This window comes from Dinoponera quadriceps, unplaced genomic scaffold (genome assembly GCF_001313825.1).
Source record: "Dinoponera quadriceps isolate SergipeBrazil2010 unplaced genomic scaffold, ASM131382v1 scaffold1308, whole genome shotgun sequence".
NCBI lineage: Eukaryota > Metazoa > Arthropoda > Insecta > Hymenoptera > Formicidae > Dinoponera > Dinoponera quadriceps.
The window spans coordinates 1,808,931-1,836,132 of NW_014555613.1; the positions used below are offsets into that span (position 1 = coordinate 1,808,931).

Here is a 27,202-nt window from a genome sequence, read left to right on the forward strand (position 1 = left end):
TGAACGAAAAATCGTAATTATCTCTTTCAAACTTTACACGTTATTTCTTCTATTATTATACACAATTAGAATATATATTTTACATATTATTTCTTCCATTATTATACGCAATTATAGTAAAATTGTTAATCGTGTTGTCTAATCCGCAACAACACTTTACGTTCTACATACTGTGGTTTGAAATATTCAATAAAATGTACGATTACGAGTACAACGAAAGTCGTAACGTCGAAACCGTAGAGTGCACAGAATACTCTACCCGATAAAATCGTGGTGTACGTGACAGTAAATCTGTGGTTAGCGGAATCGTCGTTGTAAACGACGTGGTAGCTATTTAAATTACAGGGATATGTGGAATTGTTGAAACGTGATTGTTACGACGTTCTCTCCCCCTCCCTCTCTCTCTCTCTCTTTTTTTTTACAATATCGGTAATGGTAATTTGTTAATGTGCCAGAAGATTGTTACTTGGCCAGATGTAATGGATGTTCTTGCGGAAAGTTACGGACTGCTTACTTTATTACTTCTAGGTCGTACATTTGACAAAAAACCAGACTTTGAGTTCATTTCTTCGTCTTGTTGACATTTAAAATTGTTGATATGATTATTAACTGTAATGTATTCGTTAGTATCGTAAATCTATTTGATTAACGTTAATCTAATAATGAAAAAATTGTAACAATATTAGAGCAAATAACATGAAATAAGAAAAAGGACAAGTGAAATTCACAATATATAAGTAAGTAAGCAGACCAGCAGAGCGTTATTACTTTAAGGTCACGGACATCAATCACAAAGTTTCGAACTTTCTAAAAATTAGCAGAACGGAATTTATATCTATAGTTCTCGACGCGCTAGTTAAAAGGGCCGCAGAGAACGGGTGAAACGGAAGGATATAGAAGAGGCATTTCCACAACGATCAATTTCAATTATTCCAGCAGTCGGGCAACCTTAGCAACCATTGGTACGCGCGTGTGTGTGTATGTATACGTGCGGAGCGTCTACGTCTGCTTATGTGATATTCTCGTTTTCAGGCGGTCATAGTAATGCGGATTTTTACGTCGGAGATGGCGAAGTTATTTGCACGTAAATAATGGAGTCAATTAGTGCAGCTAATTATTTTTCAGAGCCGCGGCGCTTAAGCTCGTCAATCATGCCGAAAAAGTATGGTAGAAAATAATGGTTGCTGCGTGAGAGGGAACTTTTGAAACATTGCATATTCAGTACGGAAGAATTTACGTTTATCTGTCACACCTATAAGAAAGAGAGAGCTTGATGCGTACAATTAAAATATGCATAAAAGTTTATTGACTACATGTATATTCGTTTAATTAATATGATCTTTGCTTCGCGTTTTATATCAGAAATCGCGATACACGCGGTGAGATTGTGAATTTGGCTTTTCGGTTACCGCCGGATAATTCAGCCGCGATAAGACGCGGCGATAGCAGTTGTAATTTATCCGTCAGCATTTTCGCAATTTTCCCGCCGCGTTAATCAGAGCACATCGTCATCGCGCGTGTATATCACCGCGTTGAAATTTATTAGCGTGACATTAATCGCGTATTTCTTCCCACAGAGTGCGAGATAACGAACAAAAGTGGTCTTCAATCGTACCTTGAGACGCACCATTGGCTCGCGACCGCGTGTTTGCAAATTTTTATAATATTTCACGAAGCGCTCTAACGCCCGACGCCGTAAAAAAATTTTACGTTTGCGAAACTAATAAAACTGGTATAAAGTTCCGGCTCGTCGCGGTAGGAATTTCTTGCATGGCCGGCAGAAAAATCCGCGTTGTCCTTTTTCTTCTGCGGTTGTCTCATTCGTACTTTATCTCAAACACACGTACCTATAAGTTTCCCCGAATGATACTCCGGCGGAAGCATCGTTGTATTAAGTATACTTCGCGTGCGGCGAGCAAGGATTTTTTCTAATCCACTTCACAAACTCCCTTTATTTATCGTTCTTCCTCCGTGATTCCGCTTATTCGTTGCCAAAAAATCCCGTACACGCGCACTTCACGCTTCTTTTTCTAAACTAAACTAATTGAATAGTTATTCGCGCAAATATCAGACGCGGTTCGTTAATTGCTAAAAATCAGTCGGGGGGACTTTTTTTTGTTAAAAAGCAGTTGTGAAAATTTAAAAAAATTTTTTTACTCACGCGAACGTTGGCGGCATCGCGTCAGATCGCCACTAGAATTCTGCGGCGAGCTAATACGAGGAGCTCGGAGGCAAATAAAAAGACCGCAAAGCTTGCGGAGCGTGCGATCGGAAAGAGCGCAACGAGGAGGGCGGCTTGCGGCGATCGGAGACGCAATGAAGAGGATCTCTGCTTCTCCTACCATGAAGACCTAGTTTACCTTGGCGTCGGTTCTCTCTCCTTTGTACAGAAAATGTCATAGAGGACGCGGTTCGATCAATTCTACCGCGTTCAGAGAGTTACGTTTCGCTCGCTATCCAGTTCAAACAGCAAACATCCCGTGCTTCTGTGCCGGTCGTAGAGATTAGTTCAGCCGACCCTCTCTCTAATAATGGTTAATTGGTTAATACGAGTCAAGTACTTTTTATTGAATTTATGTGCAGGGCGTTTCGCGACCTGCGACTTTAACCATCGCCCGTAGCGGAGGATTCTCGGGAGCTCCGAGTAGGGTGGTTTTTATCGTGCACGATTGGTAGAAATATTGAAAAAACACAAGACGACGAGGTACAAAACTTCGTTTTATTACGAGCGCCGATGTGAAGGAACGCAATGTTTCAAATGAGGTGTTCCCCCTCGGTTTTATACTAGATCTTTTCACTTCCACGTTACATATGTGCGGTATCTATATCTTCGGCCGTTCGTTTAAGCTAAGATCACAATTTATGGAACAGCCTGCGATTATTTTTTTTTTCGCCAGTTCTGCGCTAATAAAAATTGCTTCACGAAAGTTCGTTACAGTTAGTTATATTACGCTCGTGATATTGAATTTGTTCGAATTGATAGAAAGTGTCAATTGCCGGCCTAACGGAAGTAACTGCACGGATACTCGAGAGGTGGCGAGGCGCACACACAGCGAAATCGCGCATACAAATTTGGAAAGTGCGCTTTTATGGGCCTGTTGAATTTATAAATATTAAATTGCCACGAGCACGTAAGATGGAGCGGTAAGTAAGCGAGTCGATTGAATTTGCCGTTTGCGAAACCATTCTACAATAGGCCAACAGACACTGCACGGGCCAATTTGCGTAACAAAATATCTCCCGCTTGCGTGACACGCTGCCGCATTATCACAGCGAACATAACTATGTACATTTAATCAAGGGCACTTGCGTAAAGTGCGTTCCACGTATATTCATATACGAGTCATTTGATACGCGGCGGGGGAAATAACCCCGCTCGACGATGATAATTAACACACAAAGACAATTTGCTCGCGTTATTAAGGGATTTAGGCGGGTCTCGTTACCGCGATAAATATTCCATACTTTCGCACGAGGAGTCGTGCTCGGCTGCGCGCCGATTACACGCGACTTTCGACAAAGTAGCTTTGCACGAGACGGAAAATACGCGCCAACAACATCCTGAATAATTGAAACTCTCTCTCTCTTTCTCTTTCTCTTTTCCCCTCTTATTTTTTTTTTCTCTATCTTCGTTCGATTTTTGCCTTATGTGCCTTTCGTGTATGCGCGATCGCTCTTGCGTGTTATGAAAGTTACTATCTTTTTTTAAGCACACTTCCGTACTGTAATGATTGTTATGTATCGTAACATAACACGTAACACAGTTTGCAATCTCCCGTCGGGAAATGAGTGATCGTGTTGGGATCGTTGTGCAATTGAGTTTGAAATTGCATATGCTTTTTTATTGCTCGCGTCAATACGAATTGGTGCAATATACATGTAATTGGATCTCCAACTATGTTTAAGATTAAAAATGTGACGTGCACCGTGGGAACATGGGGAGCTTCCCATTTATATCAGATGCTGCACGATCATACTGTGCGGTATTTTGTACCTTTTGTCAATTTTCCCCCTTTTCTCTTTTCTGTATTAGCGTATTTCGTTCTGTATTAACGTATCCCTCTCGTGCATTTTAATTATGGGTAAAAACGCTTTTGATAAGAAATTTCAATTCCCTCTCTGCTACGTTATTAGCGTCATTCGTACAGGATATATTAAAAATTCCTCTCTTTCGATGTCGACTTTCATTTTTGATGATTTTCCTGGTCGAAGGGACGACCAACGGTGATGGCCATACTGTTGGGCGCAATAACGCGCACCATACAATATCCCGGCGTGAAGAGAGTAATTGCGCCGGGATCGGTATGCAGATAAGTTCCAAACTGGATTCTGTTTTTCATCGATGAAGTCAATATTACGAAATAGTACGGGCGTCTGGGTAAACCAACGCGCTTGGCAGAGTAGGGATAACGAACTTCTGCAAGATGTTACTGAATTTACCAGTTTCGTGGATCTGGGCTGAGCCAGGGAGAGCTGCTATACGGTGATTAAATTTCCTGGTTGCACTCTACGATGGATTATTTTATAGGAAATTTAAACTGAATCTCAAAGTTGCGCCCGTCTTCCAGAATCGTTGTATTCAATATACTTTGTGGATATCGTTTTTCCTTATTGCCTTCCTCGGCTTGTTATCGTTATTCGGAAATTCTCCCGCAGGCCGATAAAGCGGCAGCGCTGCGAATTATCCGTGAAATTACATTCACGTCAATACGAGGGTCTGTGAATTTGCGGCGCGTACATTTAGTGCTTTCAAATGACCTTACAGCGAGACTTATTAATATTTCGATGTAACTATCCTTTATGCATGCTTGTCTCGTATTTCAATGAATTATCGACTATCATTAAAATTATTAAATCATTCAAATTGAATTAATTGATAATTTTAATGCATCGCAATATACACAATTATAATAATGTGGAAAAGACAGTTGCAGCAAGGAGAGGTTTTAGAATTTTAGCATTAATATTAATGAAATCAAAATAAATACGATAAATGCTTATCGTATTACTCGATATTTTGCTTGCACTTTGATGTATAGCATATTGTAGGGATGTTGACATAAATCTGATTACAATTGAAATGTTACAAGCTCGTTTATATTTTTTCAAAAGAAAAATAAATTTTTTATGAAACTTGAAGTGAAATTTCGCGATCAAGGCTTATTTTCAATGAGGTAGGAAGAAGATTTGCAATTGAGTCATTATACTTATGGAGGTTGATATATTTATCTTCCGATAAAGGAAATGATCATTTTCATTATTATTGTCAACGTTTTGCTCCTTTATTTGTTTACTCCCATTTGTTATTTTGAGGATTATTAACAAATGAACAGTTTGCAACTTATAGTTATTTTTTTACAAATTCTTCGATAGAATGGTGTAAAATTAAAAACATATGTCAGGCACGATAGTAATATTTCTGACATTGTTCACTATTGAAATAAAATATTACTGTTAATATAATTTGTTTTATAACTTTTTTCTGATTTTCCTTTGATTATGTAAATATCAGGGAGAAAATTACATACAGGTTATTCTTTGTGTTAATTATTTTTTACATTACCAGCAATTAAAAGAACATGAGAATGAATGATATTACATTTCTGCAGTCAAAAAAATATGCGATATGTCTGAGATGTTGCGTTAGCATAAATATCTGTGCAGGACAATTAGCAATATAATTTACTTACCTTTCCATTATTTTTATGCTTATTTTCAGGCGCGGATTTTCTTGATGATAAAAAGTAACGAAACAACTCATATATTGTTTAATTCATAATCGAAATTACGTAAAAGCACGAGTTCACAAATTTATTCTATTATGAAACACATTCAAGATTACCCTTCCATTATGTTTAACTTATTTAAAGTGAAAAACTGTACGGTTTTGTTCATATATTATCAATTTTATAAATTATAATGTTCATTTTTGTACTGTTACTATTTTCCTTCAAAATATTTTTATACGAATATCCATTATATATGAATGTCCGTTTGCTTTTCACTTTCTGCGAGATATTGTATGTGCACAGGAATACCTATTTCATTCGTAAAGAATACAAAAAATAAAAATTCGACGAAGGCAACGAGAAGAAATCGATAAACATGCATCTTTGTACATCGGTTTATTATTATAGCGGTACTTTGACACTGGTTATTTTAAGAAAGATAATATTTAGCCTCTTCGCTATTTGTCTATCTGCTTTCTCGCTAGCGCGCGTTCTTTCTCTTTCTCTCTCTCTCTCTCTCTCTCTCTCTCTCTCTCTTTCTTTCTTTCTTTCTTTCTTTCTCTCCCTCTCTCGCATACATTCTCTCTTTCTTTTTTGTATTTGTTAAGAAGTCTTGATATCTCACCAAGCTTAGTGGAATTAAGTACGGAAGCAATGTTTCTGTACATCCCATTTTACTGTAATCCGAGAACGGTTTCTCGAATATACTCTCATACATACACTCATACATACACACACACACACTCTCTCTCTCTCTTTCTTTCTTTCTTTTACACCCGACTTTCTCGATCTCTCGCACACACCGTTCGATAAAAATCCTTCCGTCTAACAGTCGCTCTCATTTCGCGTCCGGTTTTGCCTTTCAAGCATACTATTTGCCACCGCAAATTTTTCGCCCCTACATTCCGCGTTATTTTGGCGCTGGCCTACCTGCTCCTATCTTTCTCGCTACCATTATGCTCTCTTCCTACTTTTATTACACTCGCACTTCATTTCAGTCACAATATAGTCTTCTCAGGAATTGAGCGTACCGCGAAGAGCCGAACTCTTGAGACGCGGCGTGTAACCATTATTATTGTCACTGTGTCCAATTTATCGGTCTGACCCCAGCCAATCAGCTAAATCGGTAAGCCCGCTCGCCCGTTCGATCATGACACGTCTTGCGATGACATTTAATCGTTCTTGTTCGCACGTCTCTTCCTACGAGTTTAGCATGTAGGAGATTGAAGTTTTCCGCAGCATCGACGCTCCCCGTAGCGTAACGTTCGGCACACCGAAAGCCGTGTCAAATTTCCGCTCATAATTTTTTTCCGAGTCTCCAACTCGTAGTACGTTTTGTATTTCCCTGCGAACGTTGCGCGTTACAGTTTCCGATGTGTTTATACACGTGAAAACTTATGCGAAATGGCGCGGTCATCCTGGTTTTTGCTTCAAACATCTTAATTACTGCTCTCGATATCTTCGTAGTCGTTGATAGAGTTGTCGTCGATTGATTTTCACCGAATGCACGTATACGTATTGTCGATCGATGATACTTGAGTGATTTTATTTTTACTGCCATACACACCGTTTTCGAGAAACTCGATAAGCCGAACGCGCGTTATTGCGGAGAACGAAATTTTACAAGTAACATTCTTTTTTACATCCGTCAGACATTCGCGACGAACGGCCGTCTTCTTAATTATGTATCGCGGATTTTCGACGATCTCAAATATTGTCGCCACTCGTCAACTGCCTTTTCGTCGGCGGATCTTGCGGTTGCAAGTCACGCTTGAATAATTTGTTATTTTTCCGAGTATTGCTCCGTGACCCGTAACGTATCTGCGGTTTCCGAAGTGATACGGATTAGCTCGGAGAGTATCTCGTTCCCAACTTCGATGTTCAGTCGCTCGTACCTGGTTGCCGCAGAGTCAGGGTCCTTCCAACTTTCCGATTAACACTTTAGTCGTCGCGCTCGGCGGATCCACTTCGATATCCCGTCATCACAATAACAAGATGCACACGCCCGTCGATCACACCGATGCTAAAAATGATTACTTGAGGATTTTCCTCAAACACACATCAATCAGCCGTGACCTCGTCGATTGCCGAGGCATTATCGACGCTTCCCCGTCGCGGTTGCTGGCGTCCAGTCGCCTGTCCCTCTCGAACAGACGAACGTATTCCGACTCTGGTCACCAAAGTTCCGTGGTGGGCGTTAGAGTGTGCACTTCAATGTTCTCATGGCGATGATACCTGTCAGTTCGGTGCACCGTTGCCCTACGCGAAAGAACGACGGAAAGCGCGGCGACGGCGCCCAGGGCAGCGCCGGCTAATACCAACATCCCGGGGTGAGCACCGGCGGATAGAGCCTCGGACACTCGAGCACCGGAATCGCTCGCCCTGCCATTCAGTTCCTCCGCTATCGTGTTAGAGCCACGATCGTCCAGCACTGCGTTCTCCTTGCTCGTCGTATTGCTCATTCTTCCCGTGAGGTATTTCTCGATCACTTTCGTACCCTCGCTCGCACGTTTAAGTCCAAGCTGCGAGGAGGACTCCGGGGAGATGATCTCGCCGGGTGAGGCGGCAAGTTTGCTCATCTTTCCGTTTCTTTGCGCCCCGCGATCGGCCCGGTTATCGAAAGTTTGCGAATACGTCTCGTCCTTCGTTCCCGTAACGGATAGCTTCGGCTCGTTCCTCCTGCGTGAAGCCGGGACGACGGACTGCTTGATTAAATCCTGATCCATCAGGATGCGATTTGTTTTCCGACCCGGTTCCCGGCTCGTCCGCGTCGTGATCGATGACGTCACGTTGCGGAAGGACGTCGGCGCCTCGTAAACTCGCGGCACCGCGTTTTCCGAAAGCCGCCCCGACGGTGCCGTGACGGTCTTCGCGTAGGGGACGTTTGAGTCGGCTACACCCTCAGTTTTCGGCGCGGCTTCCGCGTTTACGAGCGACGACAGCGTGGGAAGATCCGTGACGTTGTGACTGGAATTCGCGCCGTCGATATTGGAAGACACCGTGAGGTTCCCTCGATCAGCATGCGACGTATGTTCCGACGTGTAGACGACAGATAGGGTAACCGCCGCGACAGTTTCCGCGCTGCTCGCGGAATTCGGCGGCGGCGGCAGCTCGTACAAAAATAACCCCGCCAATTTCCACGGGCTGGCACATCGAGCCGGTTGAAATCGTTGCTTCGGCTCGCGGCGTTGCCTCACCCACTCGCCCAGCCAATAAAGATCCTCCGTGCAATTCCAATTGTTCGCCCCGAGTCCGAGGAAGCGCAGCTGCGGCAGCATGTACGCGAGGTCGGATCTGATAGTGCTGATGTTGGTCTCCGACAGATTCAGCTCTATCAGGCTTTTGCAGGCGGACAGTGCGGCGTCGTCCGCCAGTAATTGTCCCGCCAGAACCGGACTTCGCGACACGTCCAACATTATCAGCCGCTCCGGCGTCGGTACCGGGAACGCCATATCACTTTGCTCTTCTTGGTGTCGTTGAAGCGACGCCAAACCCGACATCCGGAGCTTCGCCAGATTACCGGGTCCACTTAGGGTATTAGTTGGTAACGCTTTGATAGGATTATCGGATAGATCGAGCTCCACGAGCAGGGGCAGTTGACCGAGCGCGCCCACCTCGATGACGCTGATGTCGTTATCGTTCAGCATCAGCGATCGCAGGTTATACAGTCCGTTGAGATCGTCGAGCTTCAACGCGGTTATCGCGTTACGCTGAAGCTTCAGTACCGTCAGGCTGCCCGGTAGACTTCCGGGCACTTTAGCAAGAACGTTGCCGGATAGATCGAGCTCGTCCAAGACCTCCAGGCGTCCCAGAGCGTCGTTCTCGATATCCACCAGACGGTTATCGGCGATGTCGAATATACGTAGTAAGGGATAGCTATCCAAGTCGCCGCTACGAACCGTAGTCAGTCTGTTCCCGGCGAGTCTCAGAGCCCTGACCGATCTCGTGAGAGCGGCCGGGACCCTCGCTAATCCGGTGCGGGACGCGTCCACGGTCTCTAGTCGTCTACCGGTGCCCAATAGCAGAGACACGTCCCTCTCCCTCAGCGGGTTCTCCGCGAGTCTCAGAACGGACAGTCCCGATAACGGCTGCAGCGTGCCCGAGGCCGCCCGGGCCAATCCGTTTCGCGAGACGTCGAGTTCTCTCAATCTGTCGAGACTTTCGAACCACCTGGCGCCGAGAACTTGCAGCTGGTTACCGCTGAGGTCGAGTTTCTGCAGGGAATATAGCGGCGTGAGCGCGCTATCCGGCAAGTCCGCCAACCTGTTGTCCGACAGATCGAGGAATTCTAGCCGGTCCAGGCCGCGAAACGCGTCCTCGTCCACCGTACTGATCGCGTTTTTACGTAAACTCAGTCTCACAAGTCCGACCAGCGTCCTAAAGGTCCCGACACTGATGTCCGACAACGAGTTGTCCGACAGATCGAGGCATGTCAGTTCGCTCAGATTCATCGCTCGGATCACCAGCACGTCCCTCAGCCGCGGCAAATTGTTGCACGACAGATTCAGTGCCCTCAAGCGCTCGAGACCGTGCCACGACGCGTTCAAAGACACCAACGAACAATTCGTCGCCGCGAACTCGATTAGGTACGGCAGAGTCTCCGTCGCGCGCCTCGCCTCCTCCGACGTCGTCTCGTTCGTCTCTACATCCGGCAGGGTAGTACCGGTCATCTCGAAATCGTTCGTCAGATCGGTAGCCTCCAGGTCGTCGAAAAAAGCGGCCACTTCGGTGCTCTCGGCGCTGTCCAACGATAAACTCCTCACTCCCACTGGTATCTCCGATAAGCCGGGTACGCGTCTGCGACACGCCACGTCCGATAATACCGGTGCGTCCTTCTCGATGTTACTCTGATGACATTCGCAAAGGTCCGGACAGGCGGAACCGCTCGCCATCAAGGCGAGCAGCACCAACGGAAGCCACATCGCTTCCAAGTCGACGTCTTCACATCTCGGCCGTCCGGAGAAATCTCGCGACGCCGCTCGTCGTCCGCCGGACTGAGAGACGAGGCGACGACGGTATCGGGGATCGCGAAGGCGCCTGCAACCACGGGTTCATCTACGGCGGAATTGACGCGCGATCGACGTTGGTGGCTATCGACGATGATGGATGCCGCCAAAAGCGTATACGCGTATATACGGATGCCAATACCGGTGGGTACTATCAGTCTCGCCGAACGTGATGTCCATACGAAGGACTGACAAACACTGCGGCGTCCGACTCGTAGCTGCCCGCCCGCCACCCTCCGTCGCTCCTCTCTCCTACCCGCTTCTCGTCTTCCTTCCCTTCCGTCCGCTCTCCGTTCCCTCTCTCGTTCGCCCTCACCGTCGATCCCCTCTATCTCCTGACTCGGCTGTGTGCCGCCACCTACAACCATTCCACCCTTCCGCCGTATCTTCCCCCTATATACCCGTCTATACAGATATACAGCGCCACCACCACCACCACCTCCATCGCCACCACTACCGGCAGCCGTCGCTTTTGCTCTCGAACTCGATAAGGGGTGCGAGCGCGCTTGCGTCCTCTGACAGCGTACTGACGCGTAGAGCCGGTATCCTGCGATTCACCAACTACCCTTGCTACCGGTCGACCCACTAGATGCTTCCTAGCGGATTCCTCCCGGCTTTCTCTACGCTGTTGTTCCGCTCGGGTTCATTTTGACTCGTTCCCTTTCTTAAATTGCGATAACTCTCCAGCCGCTGCCCCCCCCCCCCCCNCATTTTTCAATAAAACCGGACGTGTGTGAGGGTCTTTTTATCAGGTGGCTCGTAGCTCTTAGTTTTCTTTACGACACGTCGCGGTAATAAAACGTGATCGCACTCTCGGTACGGTAGCTAATACTTTCTACACTGACCCATTCAGTTGGCTCAAACAAAATTCTTCTTTGGACATGCGCAAACAAATGTTTTGATTGTGAGAACCAACCTTTAATTCTGAACGAAAATTTTCTTTGAGTTAACTAAGTGAGTTTCTCAGTGTAGGCTGCGTTCGGAAATACCACATTGAGGGTAGAATAGCATTTAATTAATCAATCACGCTAAAGAAATCTCAGTTCTTTTTATCCCGACTGGTCAATTAAATGCTATTCTATCCTCGGTGTGGTGTTTCTGAACGCAGCCCTGATGTTGTCCGAGTATGCGACAATCGCAAAATGGTAGCAAACGATAGCGTGTAACGAGCGTGTATCGCATCGTTTTGCCCGTTTGGATAATTAACGCAATCGCATCAACCAAAACGCGCGTGATTTACCCCTTATCCTCGGAACGGCCGTGGAGATCGTGCTCTCGCAAATATTATAGATACTCGTTAGAACAATAAGCACGCACGAAGTTACTAATCCAACTAAAACTTCGCCCGTAGTTCCACGAGTTTCAGCCGCCGGTGGGCTTTCTTAGATTCGATTCGCGTGTCGAGGTTACGGAGGTGCAAAGATGCAGTTCTCACGGAATAAGGTGAGAGGTCAGATAATCTCTTCGCACGCGCGCAGCCCCTCCTCGTACATGCGCCCCGGCGCGCAATATCATTATTATAGCATACAATATATACGACGTTTATTCGTCGTTTCGCTCCCGAGTATCCGTTGGAGTATTACGTCGAAATTTCGCGGGATAAGAACCCAAGTTTTTCCGCCGGCGTCATCCTCGAGATTCGCCGCCGTTACGTCGTAACAGTTTGCGCAGCCCGATCGTCCGCTTCCCCTCTCCCCTCGGGGACGGTTACCTTAATTTCTGCGTCTTTTTAATATGCGAATATTCCGCCGCCGGCATTTTCTTCGGACCACCGATGTGTACGCAGCCAAAACAACCTAATTGTAGCCGACGTAACCTCGTAAAGGTTCCACGACATTGTGCATTTATACACGCACCCGGTGTGCAACATGCGCGCATGTATACACATATCCGTTCGTCGAGAACACGGGATGCTTTCGAGTTCCATAAATTCGTAGCTCTGTGTCTGTAATCCCCGCGGCACCGGCGTATTACTCGCCGGACTCGCCGAGCAATCGAACCGCAATGATCTCGGTATAGCCCCGGCATCTTCGACGTTGCTATATATCGAATCGTCGATCGCACTGACGCCGTTACTATTATCGCGGGGTTAAATACTTGAGCCGCCGGACTTAAAGAGAGATTTCCACGGTGGCCGATGAAACGGCGCCGTGACTGTCGTAAGATATCGACGCGCGGCAAGCATAAAAACTAAAACGGTTATCTGCTCGACCTCGCGAAAATCTGTAGATAAATCATCGATTAAAGGAGATCTCCTGGGACGGAATAACAATCATCACCCGTCACCGGAAAAATATCGAGGTTTGTTTTATGGATGGATTCGGAATGAACGTGTCGGGCGTGCCAAAGTACGACACATATTTCGGTATACGCGGCACTTCGTGTCAAAGATATAAATATTGTATTTCGCGGGAACGGAAATGTGGTTGTATTCATCGTGTGCGGAAAGCAAAAAATGCCAGAGGGACGCATCATGCTTTCAATTTTAAGGTCGAATTTCGTGGGTGTCGTACGTGGATGCGTGTCGAAGTGAACGTTGGAATAGACGAGATATTAGTTAATTAATTAGTGATCTTAACGTTGGCAAGAACATTCATCTGCAACTTTGTATTGATTTTAACGGGGTTGCTATGTATACTGGGAGATTCAAAGCTTACGATGAATAACGCCGCTGCGCAAAAGTTTATGAAGAATTGGGTAATGAATGCATTCGCGTTTTTATACTTTTTAATTTCGAAGAGAGTAGTTTCGAAACTGTAAGGCTTTAAAGGCTGGCTATTATTTCCGCAATGCAACTTTGCGCCGCCTCGGGCTAAAGTTGCGTGCGTTTGATAAGGAAATTTAAAGTTATCCGGACAATGTTGCGTTGCTCGGTGCAAACGATTTTATTACGCACACCAACATCGACCCCAGCACACGCTCCCACCCGATTAAGTGCTGTGTAAATTGGCCTTAAAAATCCATGTCACTTCGGTGTGTCGGTAGTTGTGCGCGATGATTTAATCGCTCTAAACGGCCATAGGATATCGATGGACCGACATGTACGACATGGCCGACAATTTCACCAAATACCGGAAATTTCCCGACTTTCCCGAGTGCTCGCTACGTCATACATTCGAGAGGCACGAATAAACATTGCGATTACGTAACCGTTCCGATACTTTCTGGATGATTTCACGGCAAGGTTCTCTCCGATGTGCGCGCGCGTGCGGCGCCGGATTTCTTCGTCTATTTAAATATTATCATTTCTTGACATAGTTTCCTTCTACAATCTCTCAACATATCAGAACATGCATAACGTTTCAAGCATATCGGAAACCGATACGTATGATTGTCGCAGTTAAATATTTCAGATGAGATTTAATATAATGATTTTTGATTATTCACGTATCGCACGTACATTTATATCTATTCTTAATTACTTTGAACACTATAATTGCAAAATTAAACGAATTCACCGAGTGAGGTTCGATTTATTTATAAAAGATATCTCTAATAATAGACTATCTAATTATTTAACCTTCCGTTAATCGCAATATCCAATAGCCATCCTGATACTTGTCAATTCTTCATCGTTTCTTATGTACTTTGGTGCCTGGTCTATTATTCAAGTGCTAATACAGGAAAAATTGTTTCAGGCAGAGAAAAATAATCGAAAACTTAGTATATTTGTAAATTATATATAGTGCAACCATTCATGAGTGAAAAATATTACAATTAACGCAACGTTAAAGAGGTATTGTAATCTAGAACTACAAAAAACCCGATTTTTTTAACGTTTCAAATGCTTCTCAAGATTGAATTTTTAGAAAGATTTATTGAAATACGAAAAAATAACGAAATTATAGACATCTATAGATTGTAGCGCACAGATTGAAAGCCGATGCGCTCGAAGGCAGCTACGCCCAACAAATACTCGAGCTACCCTAGTAATAGCTTTTCAGGCCTATCCCTTTGTTGCTTGACTTGTTGGTTGTATGTGTCGTGTGTATGTATCAGTTTAAAACGACGATGTTGGAGATTTTGCCAGGACAAATCTTATAAGCATTTAATATTGTCTCGAACGTTGCACAGCAAACATCGCAATAGATGGAAAAAGTGCAAAATAAAATATCAAACGCGTTGATAGATAAAAAAAGAAACAATTTCATGAAAATCGAAGTACAATCGAGTAAAATACATCATTTTCAAGCACGTCTGCTAAGAAAATAAAGACTTCGCAATCGCTGGAGCATGAAACGGCGAGCGTCTGAAGCATCAAAAGAAGCCCGTACTGCTCGTCGATTGGAAATTAGTGAATAAAACGGACAATTCGAAGTAAAGGAAGGTTTATTGTCTAGTACTGTCGATTAAAGGTAAACTTTCATTGTTTATATTATATCTGTACTCAAAGCTTTAAATGCGTTTTTTTTTTTATTTTTTTAGTCGATTGGCATTTCTCAAAAAATACTAAATCGATCAACTCCAATTTTTTTATGTATATAAAATACACGTCTATGTTTTATAGCCTGAATTAGGATCATTGCGATATCTTCACATTGATTTTTTTTATAGTTGTCAAAATAAAACTTTTGCTGGAAAAATTGATATCTACTTTTTAAAATCCCACCATTTTAACAATTTACAATATTTTTCATATATCCTAGTTCAGATCATAATCACACTCATAATTATTAAAGATCTTTTCGATTCTTTGGTTCCAATGAATAGAAGTGTTGTAATTGTGTCAATTAGCGACATGTGTTTTTCTTCAGTAGCATTTTCAACATTACAAAACAAGAATAATAATTAATATCTATAGCTATACCGAAATTATATTCTTCAAACGTAGATAAATATGTCTGCAGACTTCATAATCGTATTTGTAATAGTTTATTTTTATTTTTTTTTAATTCCCAAATATAGGTCTTTTTTCATGCCTTAGACTAGAATATACCTTTAATGTATTTCTTCGCCGCACGGTAGAATTTACCGATAGTATCTTCTATATCTTAAGGGCATTGAAAAATGATAGAAAAAAAACAGAAGCAATATATATGAAAAAATTATGCATCATAATTACCATAACGTCAAAATACGTCTTGTGCCATCGTGATGACGCGTGTTCGTCGCGGCGGCTGCGCTCATTTTTCACGTCTCTCCCGAACACTTCCGTCACACTCATTAACGATTCCAACTACGTGTGACGTCGAATTAACAATCCACGTTCGAACGTGTCCGAAGTTTCGCGTTTTCCTCCTGTGCGCGTCATTGTCCGCGGGAAAGGTTGATTGCTGGGTGTAAGTGGACATCCAGTATGCGGTGGAGGACGGTGAGGGGTGGTAGAAGGAAGCGCTTGATAAGGGAAATCTTCTTTCGAGCCTGCGGTGCCGACCGACATGTAATTTCCCCGGAATAGAGGACGGAATCCGGGCTCGGATACTGCCCGCACGGGTTACAAAGTTACTTTTACGAGAGTAGTGGGCAAATGTAAATGGGGCCGGTGAGCGGCGGCGTAGTGCGAGCGAGCGTGCGAGCGAACGAGCGAACGGGCGGGCGAGGGAACGAAGCGTAGGGACCGAAAAGGGAAAATGAGAGAAAGAGTAGAAGGAACGTAGAGACGATGTGGGGACGAGGGGCGAGAAGAGGACGAAGGAGCGCGGGATAGAATAAAGGGGATGAGACTGTCGGAGTTTGTAATTGCAGCGGCTTTAACGCGCTGCTGATGGCCGATGGCACCCGGGACTGGGGTAATGGTCTGCACCAAATGTCTCTTCTTGCGAGAGGAGAGGGAGAGGGATGCAGGAAAGAGTATTCGAAGAGGCACCGAGAGAACGCTGGAGACACGTGGAGTCCCGTCGTTTTCTCCGTCGCCGATTTTGTGTGCTCGTCCCTTTCCCCATCGATTGTACAGCGCGATGCCGCCTGCTGTTTCCGGCATTTTTTTTACCTGGATATTACAAATTTACTGGAATATCACAAAAGTTCGAAGATTAATAAGTTCGGTTTTAAAACGAATGGTAAAGTCGAGAAAAAGAGGGAGAGAGAGAGAGAGAGAGAGAGAGAGAGAGAGAGAGAGATTCGAGGTTCTCGAGTCTTGATAGGTAGGACTACGTTCTCGGAATAAAAAGCATCCGTCGATGATGCAAGCAATTTTGAAATAGTGGTGCTCGTAACTCAACGTCGTCGAAGATCGATGAATGCTCTTTTGGTGAGAGCCGTGTTTTCTTATTTTATTTTCTGCAAATTTTATCGATGGTTTGAATCCCCACACATATCATATTTTGATAAACGTCCGTTTCAGTTTATTTTATGTCTTCGTTAAGCTTGATTGTTGGGGAGACCGTTTTTACCGATACGCAATGTGTACATAACGTGTTGAAACTTGACTATACAAGTGTACTACACTATCCCCCCCCCTTCCCCGAAAAGGTTACATGCGAATGAATCGCGAATTTTTATCTTTTTTACACTTCACGACCAGGTGAAGCGAGCACTGTGGAAACGTTCAATCCTTCGTGTGTTCACAAATAGATGCTTGACCGAGGTATTCGTCTCAGCAAGAGCATTGCCACTTTCCCATAAATATTTAAAGTGTCTGACACAGAACGTTTAAGGGGAAAAAAAGTTCACAAGTCGCTTCCGGAATATTTATGTACGTTTCATTATCCGAGAGAGAAAGTCTCTCTTTCTCTCTCTCTCTCTTCTGTTTTGCTCGAGTACTTAATCCGCCATTAGTTCGGAGAAGCGCTTGTATCGTGAGCGTGTAATTGTTTCAAGTGACGTGCGCGCAAAAAACCTTCTCAACGGTCGGGGTTGAGAATTATTCCGAGCTCTTTGGCGCGCAAATTCGACGCACGCTCTCGCACAACGCCATTGATCCGTTGTTCGATGTCAATATCTCAAACGCCTCGCCTACTGAAAGATTGATAAAGACAATTTAAAAGTTGGGCACCCTTCCCCCGGCATCAATTCCAAGAATTCACGTTGATCTTACGATACCCAAGGAAATAGAAAATTCCTGGTCTCAAAGTAGGACGCGGTCGGACGGGAAGAAAAGGAACGAGGACGTGATGGCGAACACGTCGTGGTTTTTTTTTTCGGGGTTTACGTGGTGCAGGAAGTCACGGTGGTGAGGGCGAACGATAACGGGTGTACTCGTAAACGTGAATTTCTGACGTATTCATGACGCATCTTTGTTTCTATTCCCATATTAATTAATTAACCCGTGCGATCTCTTTACGTCGAGCAGAATTCAAATGTTGGCGTTTCGTCATTGCAAGAATAAATACATTCGTACATCCGTCCTTAGAACAGCTTCGGTCTTGTTCAGTTCAGACGCACCCACACATACACACGCACGTGGATCTCTCGTCGTAACTGCGATGGAGCTTTAATGCGTGCGGGCGGGAAGTCACTCTTGTCATCTCGATGCGCAAAGTCAAGCAACAAAGAGTGAGCGAGCGTGAAGCGCTAAGCGACGAATGGCAAGTTTGCAAGTGCTGGCTGGTCTTGTAAAGTCGTAAACGTGCGTAGCGACATCGCCGCGTAGGATCGTTCGCGTAGGATCGTCGCGTAGGATGTTGCAGGGAACACAAATAAAATCCTGGCGTCATCAGACTGATGTTAAGTTGTTGGAAAGACGTTAACGCTCTTTTTCTTACGAGCAACGATCGCTGAAACATCGATCGCCCTTGTATAACGTTTTTCGATCATACCGAATTGGCGTGTTATAATTGAAGCGACAAAACGCGAAACACCGTAAATCCAATTTTCGAACCTATTTTGTTTAATAACTACCTTCATTTGTATGAGAAAGAAATTGCTCTGAGCGTATTAGCGGGCTCATATTTAAACGAAAACACTATTATCTTAAAATTTGTTCCGCGATCTAATATTTCTCGCGCATTACGGTTAAATATTAGCATGAAAAACTACTCCGGAATTACTCTTTTATTCCGGAGCATCAAGAATCTCGTGGAAAGCAGCGCCTTAGATTTACGAGGCTTTGAATTTCTAATCAGGTGTTGCGACGTCTCATCCCAGCGCCGGTAGCTAGATCGCATCGTTAATAAACGTAACATTGTTACTGGAGTAGACGCGAGCGCAGATTTTAGCACGTGTAATACGGACGATCCAGAGCAGCCGGAACACGAGACAGATACAAATGCGTCCGGAGATGAGTAAGAGAGAACAAAGGTGTCTGGGGGGTCATTTGATATCTCTAGATAAAATAGGACCGGCGGAATGGCCGGGAGATAAAGGCGATGGTGGAAGGAAAACTGCGGGTCGCGAAGAGATGTGTGTCAGGAGGTAGAGGGCCGTTCTTGCAGCTAAACGTATACGCGCGTACGAGTTGAATCTTTCTTCGCTCTGCGTTTCAGGGACGCGTCAAGCGCTACTCCAAAGGGATCGCGCAGCATCCCTCGGCTGAGAGTCCGATTGAGAAAATAAACGAAACGATTATATCACTTCGTGTGTGATGTGAGATTTGTACATGATTTATATGGTTTAATATCGTTTTTATTTATACCGTGTTTCCAAGAATATATCGTCTAAGAGAAGAGACCTATTTACATTGTATACTATATTAAAATCGATTGATATTATTGATATTAAAATTTCTCCACGTTAGAGTTCATCGGAAATCGCACTTTCAATTTAGTACTATCTTCAGTACTTCTTACGAAATATTTTATATTACGTAATATTTGTAAACACACGTTTTGCGTTATTTGATTTGATTTTTGTACGAGAACTGTATTGTTCGTACATACATTGTTAAATGTACACATCCAGACGATAATTAACCACGACGCGTCCCTGCTGTCCCTACAGGACTCCCGTGACTTCTTCTCTTCCCGTTCATCCGCGAGCGGCCGCTGTTTCCGGTATTTTACATTTTTGCGTTTCGCGCAACCGCCGGTAGAATCCGTAGAATTGAGAGCACCGGGTGAATCATGCTATTGAATGCAGCGCTGCCGCTGGCATCGAATTCTCACGACGAAGTATTATTCTCGTTCCGTATAGAACCGTGCCCATTTGCTGCGCCGAGGCATTTTCTTTTGGCTCTTTATACGAGCGAATATTACGTCGAGTAAACTCTCGAATGGACTTTAATGGCGTTATTTTTCTGGCCCATGTATAAAATGCACTTAACTCTTTTGTACGCCGAGCGCATCGCTGCCGACGTTTGCACATTTTTGGCGATTTAGTTTCTCATCTAACGTGATTGCAATCTTACTCAACTCTGTGCTATTTACTTATCGGTGGCTATTTCGAAAACGTAGAAAATTACTTGTAATTTTAGCGGTAAGCGGTACGATCAGTCATGTGCAAGCGTAAAAACGAAAGGGATATTTTATTGGCAAAGAAACAGAACCACAATAATAAAGAAATAATCGTTGTACATCGAGTTTTAGCGAGGTAGAAGCTTTTCATGATGCGAATTGAACATATGATTTTTTTTTTATAACATGAAAACGCATAACTCGATATTCTATGAAAAAGAAATCGCCCAGTTTTTATTTTTACTGAAAATCCTATTATTCCGTTGAAAGATATTGCATTTCGATATTATTGTTAAATTTCATGCTTTTATAAAAAAGTTTATATGACGTTACAAAAGTTATATACAATTACGCGTAACGCACACGACATATTGGAAAAAATTTCCGAATTTCTATATTCTGCGAATGAGAATTGAAATTTAACTTCAAAACCACGTCTTTTTCACAGAGTAATTTCGATTTATCATAAACAAAAAAATCGTATTTTAATGTGAGATTTGAAATAACTTTCTCATACATTACCAATTTATTACATACATCGCTGTTATCTCAGAACGTTTGTGCGAGGGAAGAAAGGAAGGAAAAGATCACGAAACGCTTCTTGTTTCCTCGTCAACCCCGTTTCCTGATTTCAACAGTAGATTGGTCGAGAGCCATTTCGCGGTCGTCGGGTACTTGATGGATCTTTTGGGACATGTTTCTGACGATTTGAGCTCGTGCATTTCGCACCAATCTCACTTGGCTCTTAAGTTATATGGCGGCACACTACGATGTTATAATCTTTATACCTTTTTGTTTGAAAACGATCACGACAGCTTTGCTAGAAAATTACGTTTAGAGACAGATTATATCATACAGAAATTCTTTCTTTCTGACCATTTTTTTCTACATGAAACGGATGCAGAGCCTTATATTCATAAAGACTGCCGATCGAATTCGTCAGGTAGTTGTTAGTAATTTTTAAAATTTTCCAGTATCTCACCGTGGTTATTACTTGTAATTTGTATAATTCTTTTGAGGATTGATAAATCATGTGTCGGGGATTGTCAATCATATTTACAATTACTTATTTTCGAAAGTAACACGTTTTCAGCAACTTTCGAAAATCTTTGCCTCGTCTTGCTATGTGGCGCCGCACGCTCGAGAAATTAAGCGTTTCTTATAAATGGAACTAATGAAAAATGGTCTCAATCAATCTAAACGTATCGCACCGTACCGGCACGATGCACAGGCATGCGGGAAATTACAACATAAACGTGATGTTTGGCGCACCGTAATTGCTACGCGGAGAACAATTTGGAGGAGGCGTCATTGGTGGCAGCGTGTAAATAGCGCAGTAAATGGAAATACGCGTAACGTTGTTCCTACGCATTTACATAGATTGCACTATTTGCACTGGTCTGTGCCTCGTAGTTGTACGAAATAACCAAAGGCGCAAAATAAATCGTCCGATGAATGCATCTCGCGTATCGGCCATTCGCGGAAAGTTCGCTCTTTCGTATGCAAAGGAAATACGCGTTAAACCTCCGCGATAATCAAGTGCGCTGCTTCCTCTAAAGAACGAACCTCTTACCACTGGATTACGGAAAATGAGATGAGGCAACAACTTTGCTCGTGATTTTTACTGTGTTATGAGTTTGTTGTTGCGAGTACACAAAATGTTTTCCTTGGATGTTTCACCACCTAAGAGGAATCGGCTGTAATGCCAGCCGAACGCTCAGTCATTAAGACGTAACGCGTTCGATGTGGAATACGCCGTGTAATGTTGGAAGTGTGCATTCGCCAGATACAGCACACACTACATCCAATACATTCCGAGGAAGCATTATCGGTAGTCGCTGGGAAATACGTAGATAGTGAAACCGACTCACGTCGAGAATGTTGTAACTAGATGTCGTTACTACATGCAATTCGCATGGCAATAGTAACGTCTCTGCATTGTTAGTTCTCGAATAGGCGAATGCGCGAGCACGGCGAATTGTTCCCGGAGTTAGATAAATCTTAACTCTAAGTGACTCGAGTGTTTAGGCAGGACGAGATACGGCGAAACTAATATTCGAAAACGGTACACGGCGCATGGTCGGCGTATAAACCAATTAGCGAAAACTTATCGGCTGCGGGCGATCTTTTTTATTGGACTTTTTACGACTCCGGAAATCTGTTCGAGTTCACATGTTCGTATATCGAGTTCTTTCATGGAATAATGCCATTGGATTACCCGGGTGCAATCGTGCAAAAAATACTCGCCAGTCACAGATATCGGCGATGAGGTTTCCGGCCGGTCGCTTTCCTGTTTCATTTGAAACCGAACGATATTTCATTGCGATATCGCACTTAAGAAAATATTTAATCGCGCGTATCGCTACGAGTGGTTTTTTCCGCGCTTGAAAACCAAATTTCCGATCGCCAGTTATTTTCAAATGCCGATCGAATGACACGTGAAATGACAATGAGATCGAATCGGGATTTGATCGTCGACACGCCGCTACGTTACGTTTGTTTTATTCGTCGTGATAAAACGCTCGTCCCGTTAACTCGCGAGGCTGTCCAGGATTTCTTGGTACGTACGTGCGATCACTCTCGGACGATATCACGCGTGAGATGGAATTTTCAGAGTTGCAATTTAATAAATTACACGGTATTAATGTATAGCCAGCCTCGCGCACGCGCGCGATGATGAGCCGGGATGCGGCGGCCGCGCTCTGGTTTTGGTTTTGTTACGCATATTTTCCGACGAGTCGGGGGATGAAGTTTCACCGACCATTAATTTTAACGTACTTAGTTCTGCATCCTTCTTGTCAGTCTGCAGCCATCTTCGCGATATATTACCTTTTTTTAGGATGCGCGCGACACGCTGACGAACTATCTGATGCGTAAGTTTCCTTCCTTTTTTCTCTCCTTCTTTACGTCAGCTTGTCGGTGCCTGTAATTAATTGGCGAAGATGTTTTGTTCATCTATAATCTATCCGCGGGTCGAATTTTTAATTAAAATTTTTTTAATATAACGCGCCGCGATCTCGCAACGCACGCGGCAAAAGGGAGGAAAGAAACGTTGAGCTTTTTTAATTATCTGGTCGATCGTTCGAAGAACATTGGCGGGTTTAAATTAAAGCACGATAAATGCGATACCGATATTTTTCACGCGATGCTCTGGAAACTCCAGTGCGATTAATTGGTTGCGGATACATCCGTACAAAACAAAAATTGTGTGAGAATACGAAAACTGTATAAAGTGAATCGGACGTAATCGGGGCAAACTTTACGAGGCTTAACATATTGATCAAATTAAAACTTTTCCGAGGACGCACGTAGATATCGAGATTAATATGAGTTTAGAAAACCATACGATAAATTTATAATGCGGATATTTAATTTTCAATATGGAATAATTGCCAGATCAATTTATTTCGCTTCTGAACGCTTAAGATCTGAAAGAGTATATTTCTACAAATAAGTGATTTATAGAATTGATTTTAAACTAATCTGACCATATTGATATCGCTTTTTAAATACGCGCTGCTTGCATCGAGGCGAGATAAATTAATAAATGTGCGAGTGCACACATAGTCCCCCCTTTTCCGTAGTCAACTTGCATTGATAACAGCAATGGACGCAGCATTCGTATAACGCGGCGTGCCATTGGCTTTCGGCCATTGTTGCGGCATTGTCTAAGTTATAACAAGCATTTTCCCTGGACAATAATAACAATTTCATATGGTCAGATAGTCGGGCAGTTTGCACAGGTAGGACGGCCGTTTATTACCCACCCGAACGCCAACCTAGTTTCCAGTGCTTTCAGTAAGTATATACAAACTTACTCGATCAACATATGTACCCGATATGCCGGCAGGTATTGGAAATCCTACACGTAATGGAATTGGATACTTGTCCGTTCGTTAGTAGAACGTTGACGGTCGATGTCGATACGCTGCGACATACAAATGCGCCTTCTAGAATAATTCAATATGTAGGTATGCGGCGATTATATTGTACGATGAAAAGCAGTCTGAGAAAGAGAATGAGAAAGAGAGAAAATGCGCGATAACGTAAATTGCATAATTCTGACACAATGCTAAATAGTCCGGCAGCATTGTGTAAATGTCGCATTTAATATGCCATGTGTCGAGTCGTGGCTTACCTAATGTTATCGCAAAGTCGTTACATGTATTTCAACAATTTACATGACAATGGCAATTTTTGCGTAATAGTTATATAGGACGTGGAAAAACATATTTTAGATCAGCTTCTAAAGGCAGAGGGAAACCCGAGTCGAAATTTCGATTTCACATTAATTCTGTAAATTCGATCGAATTTGAAGAGCTAACGGAGAATTTCGAGAGAGTTGCAAGTATTTAAATTATATTATTTTCTGTATATAGATTATTGTCTTGTATTTGATGTTACAAATGATGTTACTAATCAATGCCGTTTTATCCACGTTGAGGCTTGTCGAATGTTAATTGGATACTAGAAAATCCCGAAACAAGTTCCTTAAGCTTCAATATGGAGAATATAGTATTAAGTAACCATGTAACATCAAGATAATGTAGGGTAATGTAGGACAATACATTTGTAGGATAATAATATTATGTTTCGGGATTCTCCATTGTTCCTTCAGTTTTCATGGAATTTGCGGGATTAATGTAGAAGCAAAATTTCGACTCGGAAAGACACAAGTTAATTTTCGAATGGAAAATTGACGGATAACATTAATTCTGCGTTTTCACTTGTTCTTTTTCGGTAAGATTGCAATTTTTCACGATTGTCGCGTGATTTCTCGAATACATCATTACTTAACGTTTAAGGATTCATTTAAATTCGGGGATACTGAATGTGCACAGAATATACGAGCGCATTGAGAGGGTTAAACGGCCGGAGAGATTAAAAATTACTGTCTCCTTGCGCAGAATCAAATATATTTAACGCTCGCTTTTATATGAATATTTATGCGAAATACTTGCTAGTGAATCCAAGCCTCCAGTTGATCATAATTTCACACGGAGGAAATTTCTAGGCGAAGTTATAGAATACGTAAACACCCGCGATGAAACGAAAATTGTACGGCGCTACATCCACCCTCGCCCTTATGTAAATCCCACCGCCAAACCTCAGGACTGAGCTTAAAGCAAAGACGCGCACCCTCGCAATAGGATTTCGTAGCAACATTATAGCAATTTCCCGTTTCAGCGTAACCATTTATAATATAACCCTATCTGCGGGCACAAGTGTAGAAACGAAAATTCGCGTAAAGCATTGTACGTTATGCGCTTGCGCGCGATTAAAACATCTTATTCATTACTTCCCGTTTTTTCTTTTTTTTCCTCAATTACGCTCTAATATTTTCCTTTATTTTTAGTCATAACGTTTATTACTTTAAATTTTGTAGTATTTTAGCTCCGGGAAAACGATATATAGAAATAAAATGGGAACCGGGGAAGCACGGTTATTTTAATATTATATTTAATCTTAATATTACCGTTATTAATATTATTCTGCGGGAGAATAAAGATGTCTATCGTGTATCGCGGACGTTCACATTTTTCCGCCAACGTGATTCCCCGGTTTTTCTACGTATGAACCGACCTTATATCTCAGGTGAAAATTCTTTTCGCGATATGCCCCTTCTAATAATTAAACTAATTTATTCCTTTAATCGCTCTCATTTTTCTTATGTACAACGCAACATATATGATAAATGATAATCAATGAAGAATAATAATGATAATCAGCGACTAATAGTAATTATTAATTTTCATGCATAATTAGTAACAATTATCAATAATAAATATTAATCATTCGTAGTTACTAATAACTATGAATAGCCAATTTTGGACATTAACATAATTAATTATAATTATTAATTTAATTCTCACTGGTCTGCTGGTACGAGATATGCGAGCAGTCATATCGCAGTTGGCTGAACAGAACTCGACTCCTGTTTAAAGAAATCAATCTGAATAAAACGCATTATTAATATTCATATATTTGACCTGCAGTTATTAATTCTTAATTATTCATCAGGTAATATAGATAGATTGAGAAAATGTGTTAGGAAACTCCTATGCCGCAAACCCCTATGATCTCCCACGCGAGCTTAAGATGAAGATGCAACCGTCCGCGTAAATGACCGTAAGGAGTATCCGGTGCTCGGTGCGGTAATATGCATAAATAATAAACGCGCTTAGCTGTGTAGGTCCTTACAGAGGGAGGGAGGGAGGGAGGGCGAGTGAAAGAGCGGGACACGAAGCGATGACATCTACTTCCGCCAGAGAATCATCTGGACGGGACACGTGGAGTTGAAATTAATTCATTCTGCGTCCTAGTTGGGGCTTTATGTACAAATGATAGTTTCCATTTTAATCGCGCTATCCATATTCGTTTCGTTGCGTTATCGTTTCGTGGCACAGCGCAACTTTAACTGCAACATATCGTCCTACTTACATCGCGCATTACAATATTGTACTGCACTGCACAATGACACAGTAACGAACCATCGGAAAAGTTAATAATATTGGGGTCCATTTGAACATTGACTCGTCGTATTAAAGGGAGAAGACTTTTTCCCTCTTTGTGAATATGCAGGATATCGCTGAAGTTTCCACCTTCACGTGTCTATTCTTCGTTCAATTTGGAATCTAGACTTTTTCTCGAAGACCGCCGCTCGTTTTTGCATTACAAAGAATTTGCCTCGAGAGATCGATCCATGCTTCGAATGTAGAAAGACCATACAGTCGACCTTCCGTTACAGTCGACACACGTATTCGCCCTAGGCTTGATTGCGGTCGCGTCGAAGTTCTTCGGAGTATGTCACGGAACCGCCAATTACTTCTTCAGTGAAACGCGTCAATTGTTAACCAGGCGCCGACGCTACGGTATATTATTATGAAGTCATGCTCGCCTGATTTGCACCTCAAAGTATTTGACGTGCATTTCGTATGCAGCGCGGTGTTTTTGCGCCGCCATAAAGCGGCACGTTTATTATTTAAACTACGATATTTAAATCGCGAGGCAATTTTCGTAAATCTACATCGGCATTGTCTCGTGAACTTTTTGAGAGCTACTAAGTTAATTGCCGTTCTTACATTATTATTATTATTATTATTATTATTAAAGCTTTATTTATCCAGCGTTCCAGGACGTGTCCCCTTAAACGCAATATCACGGGTAAAATTACATAAAGAAATGAAAAGCAATATTA

The 27,202-nt window shown here is 42.9% G+C and overlaps 2 protein-coding genes across 2 annotated transcripts in view; one reads left to right on the forward strand and one right to left on the reverse strand.

The window, feature by feature from the left end:
* LOC106744884 (protein timeless homolog) overlaps window positions 1-27,202 on the forward strand; it is a 113,113-nt gene that overhangs the window by 30,072 nt on the left and 55,839 nt on the right. The gene's annotated exons all lie outside the window — the stretch shown is intronic.
* On the reverse strand, window positions 6,121-10,776 carry LOC106744885 (insulin-like growth factor-binding protein complex acid labile subunit). Its single transcript, XM_014620010.1, has one exon. The coding sequence runs from the start codon at window positions 10,649-10,651 to the stop codon at window positions 7,904-7,906; it is 2,748 nt and encodes a 915-aa protein (XP_014475496.1). The 5' UTR covers window positions 10,652-10,776; the 3' UTR covers window positions 6,121-7,903.